The 13,412-nt window shown below is 41.0% G+C and overlaps 1 protein-coding gene across 3 annotated transcripts; it reads right to left on the bottom strand.

The window, feature by feature from the left end:
• Positions 1-2,627: 2,627 nt before the first annotated feature.
• On the bottom strand, positions 2,628-11,999 carry atpsckmt (ATP synthase c subunit lysine N-methyltransferase). 3 transcript variants are annotated; one of them, XR_007264566.1, is made up of 5 exons: positions 11,418-11,895; positions 8,181-8,318; positions 8,039-8,089; positions 5,070-5,398; positions 2,628-3,392 (listed from the first exon to the last, which is right to left on the bottom strand). XR_007264566.1 is itself a non-coding variant. In XM_020535623.2 (4 exons), exons 1-4 carry the CDS (start codon positions 11,661-11,663, stop codon positions 5,198-5,200), a joined length of 636 nt encoding a protein of 211 aa, XP_020391212.1. In that variant the 5' UTR covers positions 11,664-11,999; the 3' UTR covers positions 2,628-5,197. The 3 variants fall into 3 exon arrangements, 2 of the variants coding, with proteins under 2 accessions (XP_020391212.1, XP_048466806.1); XM_020535623.2 differs by having other exon boundaries at positions 2,628-5,398; positions 11,418-11,999; XM_048610849.1 differs by lacking the exon at positions 8,039-8,089 and having other exon boundaries at positions 2,628-5,398; positions 11,418-11,896.
• Between the last annotated feature and the right edge of the window lie 1,413 nt (positions 12,000-13,412).

Below are 13,412 nucleotides of genomic sequence, written 5' to 3'. Positions count from 1 at the left end.
CAGAGAGCTGCGGAAGAGAGTTCTTGTGTATATTTAAGGTTGAGATAGATAGATTCTTGATCAGTGGGGAAATCAAGGGTTATGGGGAAATGGGAAGGAAGGTGAATTTGAGAAATGTCGGATCAGCCATGACCCTAGTGAACGGCAGGACAGGTTTGATGAGCCAAACAGCCTATTCCTGTTCCTATTTCTTATGTAAACCATCATACCCTGGGGATTTATTAGCTTTCAGTCCCATTACTTTCTCCAGCACCTTTTTTTAAACTGATACTAGTTTACTTGAATTCTTCCTTCCTAAAAGGCCCTTGCTGACCTAGCATTTCTTGGAAATTATTTGTGCAGTTTTCTGCAAAGACAGAAGTGGTTGTGTAATTAGAAAGCATCAGAGGAGCAGGAAAGTTGATGTTTCAGGTCAGGACCCGACCCGAAACGTCAACTTTCCTGCTCCTTTGATGCTGCCTGGCCTGCTGTGTTCCTCCAGCTCCACACTGTTATCTCTGACTCCAGCATCTGCAGTTCTTACTATCTTCTAGTTGTGTAATTATTGGAGAGGATTCTGAGAGATAGTGTTTATGATTATTTGGTAAAGCACAGTTTGATTAGAAATAGTCAGCATGGCATTGTGAGGGGCAGGTCATGCCTCACAAGCCTTATTGAATTCTTTGGGAATGTGACAAAACACATCGATGAAGTTAGAGCAGTGGATGCGGTGTATATGGATTTTAGCAAGGCATTCAATAAGATTCCACATGGTAGGCTCATTCAGAAAGTAAGGAGGCATGAGATTCAGGGAAATTTGGCTGTCTGGATACAAAACTGGCTGTCCAACAGAAGACAGAGGGTGGTAGTAGATGGAAAGTATGGAGCCTGGAGCTCAGTGACCAATAGTGTTCTGCAGGGATCTGTTCTGGGACCTCTGCTGTTTGTGATCTTTATAAATGACTTGGATGAGGAAGTGGAAGGATGGGTTAGTAAGTTTGCTGATGACACGAAGGTTGGAGGAGTTGTGGACAGTGTGGAGGGCTGTTGTAGGCTGCAACGGGACATTGACAGGATGCAGAGCTGGGCAAAGAAGTGGCAGATGGAATTCAACCCAGAAAAGAGTGAAGTGATTCATTTTGGAAGGTTGAATTTGAATGGAGAATACAGGGTTAATGGCAGGATTCTCAGCAGTGTGGAGGAACAGAGGGATCTCGGGGTCCACGTCCATAGATCCCTCAAAGTTGCTACCCAAGTTGATAGGGTTGTAAAGAATGGCGTGTTGGCTTCCATTGGCAGGGGAATTGAGTTTAAGATCTGTGAGGTTATGCTGCATCTCTATAAAACTCTGGTTAGACCACACTTGAAATATTGTGTTCAGTTCTGGTGACCTCATTATAGGAAAGATGTGGAAAGATGTGGAAGCTTTAGAGAGGGTGCAGAGGAGATTTACCAGGATGCTGCCTGGACTGGAGGGTAGATTTTATGAGGAAAGGTTGAGGGAGCTAGGGCTTTTTTCATTGGAGCGAAGAAGAATGAGAGGTGACTTGATAGAGGTTTACAAGATGACGAGAGGCATATATAGAGTGGATAGTCAGAGACTTTTTCCCAGGGTGGAAATGACTATTACGAGGGAGCATAATTTTAAGGTGATTGGAGGAAGGTATAGAGGAGATGTCAGAGGTAGGTTCTTTACACAGAGAGTGGTGGGCGTGTGGAACACGCTGCCGGCAGTGGTAGTGGAGTCAAATTCTTTAGAGACTTTTAAGCGACTCTTGGATAGGCACATGGAGGATAGTAAAATGTAGGATATGCAGGGTAGTTTGATCTTAGTAGGATAATAGTTCGGCACAACATCGTGGGCTGAAGGGCCTGTGCGGTGCTGTACTGTTCTATGTTTATGTTCTATGTACTTTTCCATTCCCTCAGGTGAATCATTCTCCTGCTTTAGACTAAAAGGACCCTACAATTGCCTTCACTAATCATTTTTTTTTTACGTATTTACAGAAGCTGTTATAATCATTTACACACCAGCTGATGTTAAAGTTTTCTGTAATTTGTTTTGCTGACCTCCAAGGACCATATTTACTAGCTGCTTCCAGAAACAGAAGCCACTCAATGTGAGCAGACATTCCCAGCAGCTGCACAACCATAGGACCAAGCGGCTTTGAGGTGACATTGCTGGGGATAACACAGTATGAAGCTGGAGGAGCGCAGAGGGCCAGGCAGCATCAGAGGAGCAGGAAAGTTAATGTTTCGAGTCGGAACCCTTCTTCGGAAATGAAACGCCACCTTTCCTGCTTCTCTAATGCTGCCTGACCCACTGTGCTCCTCCAGCTCCACACTGTGTTGTCTCTGACTCCAGCATCAGCAGTTCTTACTATCTCCGACATTGCTGGGGAAACCCTTTTAGGTGTGGTGCAATTCAGAGTTGACATTCAGTGTCCGTAAAGCAACATGATTGCAATCAATTGCACCCTGCAGCAGGGAAGAAACCTACAGTCCAATTGAAGTCCTGTGACTGTTTTGTTGTGTTGTCTCATCCCTCCCTAAAACAAGTTAGACAGCTCCAACCAGAATGTTGTGAATGAATTTGCCCAGGTATCCCCCAGTACCAAAGCAGTCAAATCACTATGAACACAAGGCAGTACCAATGCAAAACAGTCCCAACTTTATTAGGGAAGAAGTTACAATAGTATTCTTTTGTAGTTAAAGCTATCTCCAATCCTATTCAGGCCCTTAAGTTTACAATATGTCCCATGTCTCTTGTAGATTTGTGCAGTCACACTCTCTCTGTGGGACTGCAAAGCTGCTTTTGTTCTTCCTTTCGCTCTCCCAACGGTAAGCTGGTCTCCGTCTTTGGCTATGCTGGTCTCCTCAGAAGGCCTGCAGGTAATACCGGTTTTTATGTCTTTTTGATGGTTTTCTGGAATTTTTTAATAGTTCTGGCCAATCATTTGGGGAGCTCGTCTCTTTGTGTAGCAGAACCCAGTATCTTTCTGTCTGGTCCTTCTTTTGTTCAGCGGATACATTGTTGGGGGTATGACTCTCCAGGATAACTGTTGCCTTTTATATTAGTATAACGTCATTAGCACCTGGCTGCTGTGTTTGCACTGTGCCTAGTGTGTGGGTTTTGTAATTTCAGAGTTTCACTTGGCCAACGCATCCAGTATCCCTTGCTGTTTAGCCAAATTTGCAATCTGTTTTAGTAGCAGGAGGCTACTGCAGCTCTGACAAGAAAGAATTAAAATCTTCAGTTGTCTCCAAGCAGAGAGTCTCAGTGACCTCCTTCTTGCAATGGTGAATGGTAAGCTGGACAATTTTGCAAGTAGACACAACCTCTCGCAATGAGCCTTTATGGATATGAGGGTGACGTGACCATGTTCTGGGTGGCTGTAGCAGGTGCCAGATTTCTGGGAAGACAGCCTGAGTTAATCAAGTCATGTAAACCAGTGCTCAAAATACATAGGGGAAGGTAAGTGAACTTGCACCTTAAATCCCCCAAACTCCTCAAGAAAATTCAATCATAGTCAACCAATCAGAAAAATTTTACTCTCTGCCCATGAGTAGGATTGATAGAGCTGATCTTGGGAACCTATGCTGGAAGCTACCAAACACTTCTGTACCAGTAATCAACCTGTACAAATATTTTGACATACCTCTGGGGCAGATGGAACCTTCTGCCCTATAGAAAGGGACAAACTGCCAGTGTGCCTCAACAAATTCTTTTACTTGGTTTAAAATCAAAATTAACCAGGTTAGAGCACCCTCTGGTGGGGTAAGCAAGCAACTTTATTTTTCTGAAGAAGGGTCCAGACACAAAACGTCAGCTTTCCTGCTCGGCCTGTTGTGTTCATCCAGCTCTACACCTTGTTATCTCAGATTCTCCAGCATCGGCAGTTCTTACTATCTCCAACTTCTACAATTGGTTCTGACTGGCTACAGCTGCAATCAGCAGCGAACCTGAAATCAGCCGAGTATCCTTTTAATTGCTGCTAGTAGAATGTTCTGCTGAACATTTATGCAGACAAGTTTGCTGAAGCATTGAGCTTCAAAAACACCACTGATGTCATTATGCATTGCCTATTGATTGACAATCATGATTCTTTTGATGCTTTACCAATATCCACTACAAACCCACTGACTCTCAGTTACCTTGATGAAAAAATCCTCACACCCCACTTCCTGTAAAAACTCTTCTATTCTCTCACTTGCTCTGTCTCCCTTGTGTCTGCTCCGATAATGCCAGATTCTACAAGGGGCCTCTGAAATGTCCACCTTATTCCACAACCAAGATTTACAAAGGCCCTCAGCCATGTCAGAGGCATCTCCGTTACTTCAGCCCTCTCCCCTTCTCATCCCTCCCACAGGATAGGGTACCCCTTGGTCCTCACTTACCACCTCACCAGCTCCTATTGGCAAGTAGAGTATAATTGAAGGAGGATAGGCTGGTGTAAACTAAATACCAATAACACATCCAATTATTTCCTCACCATGCACCAAAAGACCAGGTCAGTTAGCTCAATTGTTTGGCTGATTTGTGATGCCAGGAGGTACCAATAGCATGCATTCAATTCTTGCACCAGCTGAGGTTACCATGAAGGATTCTCCTTTCAGCTTCTCCCCATGCCCAAGGTATGGTGATCCTCAAAAATTAAATCACCACCAATCATTTCTCGAGAGAGAGCAGCCCTATGGTCCATTAGGTCTATGGCAATTTTACCAAAGTTAATTACAACCAACAGACCGTTGGACAAGGATCAAAAGCTGGACATGTTGTTCCTACATTGCTACACCAACTAACAGTGAACATCTCAAAAATAGAAAGAAGTTAGGTCTTCCTCATTTGTATGGTTAAATGCAACACTCTACATCCCAGGGAAAAGCTGGTGATGCTGACAGAGTATTTTAATATGTCAACAAATCAGACACAATTAAAGGTTTCATTAGTAACATTTCTGGTATTGTTTTAAATATCACACCTATACACAGTTCACTTAAAATTGTATTTTTACAATCTGAATCTGATAAAGTACAGAATCAGATTTTTTTTAAAAAAAACACAGAAGTTCAGTATTTGCATACTCAACTGTTGGGGAAAACAAGCCATTGGCTTAAAACCCATGCTGCAACCCCAAACTGATTAGATCACATCTAAAAATGTTCCATTATTTAATTCTTGAAGACAATTCTGTAGTCACTCTGCAGTAAATGAAGATTATGCCTGCTTTGTCCGTTCGATTGTTTTTACGATTTCTTTTGACGGGGTTTTAAATGACTTTGCATCATACAACCATGCTGTATCAATTCCCTTTCCAGATTCACAAACAGCCATCCAGCTGGGAAATGGAAAACGACAGGCTACAACTCTAGCATTGCTCCTCAGCTCCCTCTGAAGTTTCTCCTCCAAGGACGTCATCTGGAACATTGGAAAATGCAATCAGAAAATTCCCTGCTAATGCTGTTCCTAAATTAAAGAAAAATATTCAATTGTACTTCAAAACAAAATTTTGCATCTAATACAGAGACAGTCTTTTACTAAAACACACTTTTAGATAGACAATTATATTTTGAATTCCAATTTCTTAATTAATAACAAAACCAACTTCTTTCAGCACTGTCTCTATTAACCCCTCTATTTAAGAGGTGGTGATGGCCTAGTGGTATTATCACTGGACTGTTAATCCAGAGACCCAGACAACATTCTGGGGACCTGGGTTCGAATCCCACCACAGCAGATGGTGGAATTTGAATTCAATAAATATCTGGAATTAAGAATCTACTGATGACTGTGAATCCATTGTTGATTGTTGGGGAAAAACCCATCTGGTTCACTAATGTCCTTTAGGGAAGGAAACTGCCATCCTTACCTGGTCTGTCCTACATGTGACTCCAGACCCACAGCAATGTGGTTGATTCTAAACTGCCCTCTGGGCAATAAATGCTGGCCTAGCCAGTGACACCCACATCCCGTGAAGTGAATTAAAAACAGTCATCTGATGCTGACTGGTCTAAGATCAGGAGTTCATGTTTGAGGTTGACTCAAAACATGTGATTCCTTCTTTTCACTTTATCTCCTCACACACTTCTGGTCTCGTTATGCCATTGAAAAATGGCTAGGGGTTGAGGGGTCGAGCTATGGGAAGTAGAAGCCAAACTAAATTTAAACAGGTCTCCGACATGTTTTATAAGGGAATGAATGGAGTATTACCACCTATCTCAGAGCCAGAAGGATCAGGTTCAAGCCCCACATTATATAATAAAATGTCTGAACAGTCTGGTTAGAAAATACCGATAAGGGAATGCATTAAGCTTCACCTAATCTGATTGTGTCACAACGACTTAGGTGGGGAAAGTTTAAACATTTTAGAATCTTTAAAAGGACAGACCAATTATTATAGGCCTCTCCATAGTAAAAATATCTATCTTATTAATGTACAAAGACAATGAACCCAATTGCAAATACACAATAAACTATGTCTTGTTTAAGACAAGACTTTCTTCTCATTAGACTACCTACATGGCTCTTCTCTACCACTTTAAACAAAATTAGCCCCGTAAACCCAGTCAGAACGAGATGGTGGCTGCATTCTCATATGATGCAATCAACCTTGGAAGCAAGAGATAATAGAAATTTATTAGCATTTAGATAAACCAAAACTGGAAGCACATTAATCAAAAATGGAAAAATCATTTTTTTCAAAACCACATATATATATGGGCTCCTAGCATCAATCATACCATCATCAGGCTGATAGGAAAAAGAAAATAAATAAAACAGTAAGCAAGCCATGCCAACTGCAAATTGCTGCATTCAGGAGAAGTGACTAAAACATGGTACAACCCCCTTGGTTGCAGATTGTGTAGGCATTAAAGTAATCTTAATTTTTTTTGCAAAAAAAAAGATAATTTAGCAACTTTTTCTTCCAATAACTTCATGGTTTCTTGAGAAACCTAAAATCTAGTACAATATCACATGATTATGACCACTATTCAAAAAGTTATTTCACAAAAGGTATAATTTAAGTTCTTCATGTCATCACCACAGGATTCAGGAGAGCTACTGCTATTATTTTTGTGTATTCATGGGATGTGTGTTTCACTAGAATAGTCTAGCATTTGTTTCTCATCCCTAATTACCCACACGGCAGTTAAGAATCAACCACATTTCCATAGGTCTGGAGTCAGATGTAGGCCAGACCAGGTAAGGATGGCAGATTTCCTTCCCTAAAAGAGTAGTAATGAACCAGGTCAGTTTTTGTGACAAATCAACAATGTTTGTCATTGGGCTAGCTTTTTCCTTATTCCAGGTTTTAGTTGAATTAAAATTTTAAACATCTGCCATTGTAGGAGTCAAAGCCATTTCCCCAAATATTAATGTGGGGTTCTGGATTCCTAATCAAGTGATATTCCCACTACACCACCATCTCCCATAATTGATTTTTTTTAAATCCACAGTCAATCACTGTTTAATTAATGCCAATTTGTGATAAGGACTTACTGCCAATAGAAAATAATTTGAACAGAATTAAACTTTCACTTTTAAAAAAGCAAAATACTGCAGGTACTGCAGATCTGAATTAAAAACAAAGTGCTGTTGAAGCTCAGCAGGTCTGACAGCATCTGTGGAGAGAGAAACAAAGTGAATGTTGAGTCCACTAACCCTTCAGAAGTGAAGCAGCTCCATTTCTCTTTTACTGAAGAGACTCACCATCAGAAAAAGGCAACTATAATCTGGTCAGTCATTCTGCACTAGATTCAAACCCAAGATCTAAGGCTTGAAATAGCATGCCATTTCCTTTACAATTGACTCAATTTTTAAAAAATTTTTGTGGTAAGATATCAATAGAGTCAACCTTCAAACATAAAACATTCTAGTTTTGCATGTTAGAAATATCATTGATACTTTGGCAGGAAAGTTTGAATAAAATGATGAGGTTCTCTAATGTAGACCTCATCAAGTGAGGTGCTAGACCAGGAAAAGAATTTACCAAAAATGTATCCTATGTCTGTACATATCACAAGAATTTAAGAACTAAATTATTAAAATCAAACTCACCATTTGAGGAACTCCAAATATGACAACATTACTATATTCTGAGAAATCAACCTAAAAACATCGTACAAAAACAATTATCCACATTGAAAAATAACAGTATGTAATACATCATTATTGCTCTGCTGTCCAAGAGTTCCTGTACCTTCCATAAGTCAGAGATGTAAAATCTGGTATTGTGGTGCACTCCTTCCTGCCATGCTTTGTATCTAGAGTACCAAACCAACCAAGGATTCAGCTCATAACCCACAGCTCGAAACCCTTGCTTTGCTGCTGCAATTACCTATAAAGTTAAAAGAACATATCATAAAACCTAGTAAATAGATTGCCGGTTAACCCACGAAGATAGTTATACAATTTATACGAGACAACAATAGAAGCTGGTCATCACCATGTCGCTATAAGTGTTTTGCCCACAAGTTCCATATTACAGTGACCAATACAGTAAGTTTCATATACAAAATATTGGAAAATTTAAAGTCCTTCCCTAATAAAACATTTAACACTCAATTAGTATTAAAATATTTCAAGAATAGTAATATTCTGAATAAGAAAAAGAGGTCAATTTTTACCAAATCCATCCCAAAATGTAGTGAAAACCCATAAGCTCAAACAGTATCTTGGCGATCACAATTCAATGCAAAAGTTTTTGTGGCATGGGTGCATCAACTAATCAAAAATTCACTTGTTAGTAGATAACTTGAGTACTGCTGGAACAAACGACATACTGCCAAAGCTTTGCCTTGAATTCATTGGGGTAGTTGCAATAATGCCAGATTTGAAAGGGAACAAAAATTTATACTGCATGAGAAAACAGATGCTAATTGGTTGGCATGTGAACTCTAATTGGCTGAGACATGCCACAGTAACACACTAGGTAACAATGTTCCACGGGCATTTGTTTAACTTAATTAAGCAAGTGCTACCTAATCACAGACTCATATACAACAGTAGACACTTTATTTTGGGTTTGCAATGCAGGCTGGTTGAGTATTGTCTGTTATAAACAGCTGAAGGAGGATGGTCTTTGACTCAAATCCAGCCAAATGATACGATATGCTGTCTACATTCCAGTGGTATTACATTGGCATTGCAAAACCCAGACAAAATATCTACCATTATATGTGATTCTGCATTTGGGAGTACTTCCTGAACATACCCAAGTGTGCTGACAGCGTCACTAACAGCCACGTCAGGTTCACAACGTGGCTCACTTACACTTGTTAGGACACAGACACGCACACACGCACCACCTGTTCTGAATTACCTAAAGGGTTAGGGAGCATATAGTTCTGTTGTTTCCTCCATTAACAATGCCTAAGCCAATCAATGTCAACTGCCCAACAAATCAGCACTCTTTTTCTGCCTGTGGTATAATTATTGCAACCGTTTGCGATTTTGTATTCTTGCATTTATCTGGATGAATGCAAAACAAAAAGCTTCAGTAACACGTCTCTCATTTTAGCAATATGCTTTTCTGTACTAGCAAGCAAACATAATATTAATTAATCTGTTCAACAAAAAGAATCAAAACCAAGTTGTGCTTTCACTTGGAGCAGAGATGGAGGACAGTTGATTCAGCACCACTTTAGTCACATTCAGACTTTTTTTATATAATAAATCCCTATGTCCACAATTATAACTCAAGTAACGTACATCAGTGTGTTGTAACTATAGCTTCCCATTATTGATTGGGCTTTGGAACATCCTGAGAATGTGCTTTATAAATGCTAGTTCTACCTTCCATACTTTGATCATTTTTTTGTAAAATCTTCCTGTACATTAATGAACTATTTTCTTAACCCTTTGCCACATAAATCACTCTCCACCACATTGTGACACTGTAATCTTCAGAAGTTTAACTGTTCATGGAGTGAAAGTATGAGCAATAACTCTTTCAGGAATAAACTGTTTCTGGAGATAAAAAAGGACAAGAACTAACTGTATAAAGAAATGAAAAGAATATGCCAATTAACCATCCCTGGAAAAAAAGGAAAAAAGCAGTCAAAGCTACATGAGCTACATTAACGGCTTCATAACCAGCTACCTTATGCCACAGGAGAATTTAAGGAGTTAAATGGCAAGACAGGCTTTATTGCAAACACACAGCTAACATTAAAGCAACAAGGAATAGAGAAGCTATGCCTAATAAGAAAGCAAGCTACAGACTTGGTGACTTCAGAAAAGTCACAAATAACCACACCACAAGCTTAACAAAACAGAAAATCCTATAAAAATTCAGCCTTCAGGATTCTTCAGCAGAACTCCAGGGAATCACGCTTCACAAGAATCAAACGCCGGACATATCCCGGGACAGATGTGGTTGTTGTAGCTAAATTTCACGAGTAATATTTTAAGGGTACAAAATTCCTTATTTGTGGCAGTACATGCTTTTTATTTGCTTTTTTTTTAAAAAAAATTCATGGATGTAACTTTTCCCAGAAATTCATCATTGGGATTTCTAAAACTGTCACTTCCAAATTACACCTACAATAAACCACAAGCAATACCACCCTCCAAAATAAAAAAGAACACATATTTCCTAAAGTGACACCAATTCTGAATAAGCCCAAACTTTATACACAAATATCTTCCCAACCTAAAATCAGCACAATTGAAGAGTTTTAAACTTGAAAAGGCCCCAACACCATTTTTTGCCAATTTATAGCTTTCTTGCTGATTTTTCTCCCCAAGAGTAAATTCTTATTACTCCCTCCTTCCCACTCTCTCTTTCTTGCTCACTCCTTTCCTTTCCTTTCCTTCCCTTTCTCCTCTCTGTCTCTTCTTCTCCTCCCCATCCTTCGCCACCTTCATCCCTATTCTCTGCCCTGCACTCCACAATCCCCTCCCAGCTTTCTCCCACCCACACCACCGCCTTTCTCTTCTTTTCTACTTACTTACATTTTGTCACTCTCCCCTTGACTTTTCACCTACCCCTCTCTCCTAAGCACTCCCGTACCACACTCTCCCACTCCCCTTTGGCATCTTGCTCCCTCCAACTCCGCTTCTTCCCCACCCTCATTCCTTATTCCTCCCTTCACATTTCCTATTACCCCTACCCACTCTATCTTCCTGCCCCCTTCCCACTCCTCCTTCCCCTACCCATTTCCCTTTCCTTCAAACTTTCTCCCTCCCGTCATCCCCTCCTCCTCATTTCCTCCCCCACATTCTCTTTCCTCCTTTCATACTGCCCCTTCCCTATTCCCTCCCGTACCTCCTTTACCTCCCCCCTCCCTCACCATCACCCCTCTCCCCTGCCCCTACCTCCCATCTACTTTTCTCCCCCTCCCCATCTTTTCCCATTTCTTTACCCCACTGCTTTCCACTACCCCCACTGGCCTTGCGCTGACTTCCCCCCCTCCCCTAATCCTCGGTCACTTACGATCCTGCCGTCCCCGCTGCCGATATCCACCAGCTTTCCCCTGCGGCCTTTCAGCATCTGTAGCACCGTCTCCACTTGGGCCGGGCTGGCAGGGACGAAGGGGAGACAGACCCTCCTCAGAGCCGGGGCCACAAATGGAGCAGCGCCCAGGGACAGTGCGAGACCAGCTCCGCTAACAACTCCGAGGAGGGCCAGGCCCCAGTGCCGCTTGCGGCCCGATCTCGTCCCAGGGATCAGATCCGACATTCAATGAAATGAGCGGACTCCGCACCGGACGGAATGATTATGTCGAACGCTGTCACATTGAATTAGGTCCGGGTGGTCATCGCTTGTGAGCTGTAACCATGAAAACCCTTCTCTTTCACGTGTGAAAAATGCACCCCTCCCCATCTCGGATTTTCCTCTCAAAATAACCATGAAGCTAACGACCCTCACGATTCACAGCTTTCGTAAATGCCCAGTATGAGTTTGGGCTTTGGACGGAGTGCAGAAGAGGTTTACCAAAATGGTTCCAGGAATAAAGATTGGAGAATATGTGACTATTTTCCTGAGAGGGGATTCTCTCCCTGCTTGTTGGAGTCATACCTAATACCCAAATGGTTGCGGTTGATGGAGGTCGATAATCCCAGTCCCAAAACAGCAGTAGTTCCTCAGGGTAATATCTTAGGCTCAACCACTTTCAGAAACTTCATCAATGACCTTCCCTCAATTCTAATGTTAAAACTGGGCATGTTTTCTGATGATTGCAGCATGTTCACCACCATTAATGACATCTCAGACACTGAATTAGTGTGTGCTCTAATGCAGCAAGACCTGGAAACATCCAGTCTTGGGCTGATTAAATGACAAGTAACATTCATACCATACAATTGCCAGGCAATGACCATCTCCAAAAGACCATAAGACTTGGAAGCCGATGTAGGCCAGTTCAGCCCATTCAGTCTGCTCTGCCATTCAATTGTGTCATAGTTGATCTGAAAATCCACAATTCCACTTTCCTGTCTTTTCCACGTAATACTTAATTCTCTTATCTCTGTAGCTACATCCTTTAATATCCAGGATGTATCTCATCAGGTCCAGAGGACCTATCGGTCTTCAGCCCTACTAGTTTCCCTTGCACCTTCTTTCTAGTGATGGTTATTCTATTTATTTCCACTCCTCATTTTCTCCTGTCTTCTGTTATGAAGACTGAGGCAAAGTATTTATTCAACTCTTTTGCCTTTTCCTGGCTCCTCATTATTATTTCCTCAGCCTTATTCTCTAAGGGGCCCATGTTCACTTTATGGCTTTTCTTTTCCTTTCTATAACTTTAAAAAAAAACAATACGTGAAGAGTCTTTTGACAATACCTTTCCAAACCCACAATGCTGATGTTAGGTCTCATATTTTTCCAATGAGAGTCTGAGTCCAGTGGTAGATTCAGGTACAACTTTATTTTGGTACAATTTAGTTACAGCTTCAGATTTTCTTCTCAGTAAGGCACACAAAAACTTCAGATTGTATACAGTTAAAACTTACAGAGCACATCCCCCCCCACGTACTATTGGTCAATGGTGCTGGGTTACCCCTCGGTGATTGGCTCTCTGGTACAGCATCTTAAAGAAATGGACAGGCTGGTAATTCAACCCTGATCTTGATATTTTCACAGACTTTAATGATAAGGGAGCCACTTATATTGCCTGAATCTTTCTTTTGGTAATTTTTTTCTATATATGTGGATCTATAGCGACTAAAGAAGAATCTTGACTAAAACCTACTCCTAATATTGTAACAGGTTGATTTAATAATTCAAGAGAAACATCTACTTTGTGTAAAATATTCTTATCTATGTAAGGAACTGCAGCAGTACATTACATCCCAGCCAGTAAACTTGATTAAACAGTCTTGCTATTGTTCCACTTGCTGAGACTACATTAAGAAAACATTGTTCTAAGGCTCTCTATCTATTGTCAGCCACATTCTGCTGCAGAGTTAGTCAGGGGCAGTTAGTGACCAT

Source organism: Rhincodon typus, chromosome 2 (assembly GCF_021869965.1).
Source record: "Rhincodon typus isolate 14 chromosome 2, sRhiTyp1.1, whole genome shotgun sequence".
Taxonomy (NCBI): domain Eukaryota; kingdom Metazoa; phylum Chordata; class Chondrichthyes; order Orectolobiformes; family Rhincodontidae; genus Rhincodon; species Rhincodon typus.
This window is presented reverse-complemented; position numbering and strand designations above follow the sequence as displayed.

Excerpts from the sequence above, each read along its gene's own strand:
- atpsckmt (XM_020535623.2), bottom strand. The coding sequence starts at position 11,663 with ATGTCGGATCTGATCCCTGGGACGAGATCGGGCCGCAAGCGGCACTGG. Across the intron at positions 8,319-11,417 it reads GCAGCGGGGACGGCAGGATC|GTAATTGCAGCAGCAAAGCA; the intron begins GTAAGTGACCGA and ends TTAACTTTATAG. Across the intron at positions 8,090-8,180 it reads ACATCTCTGACTTATGGAAG|GTTGATTTCTCAGAATATAG; the intron begins GTACAGGAACTC and ends CGATGTTTTTAG.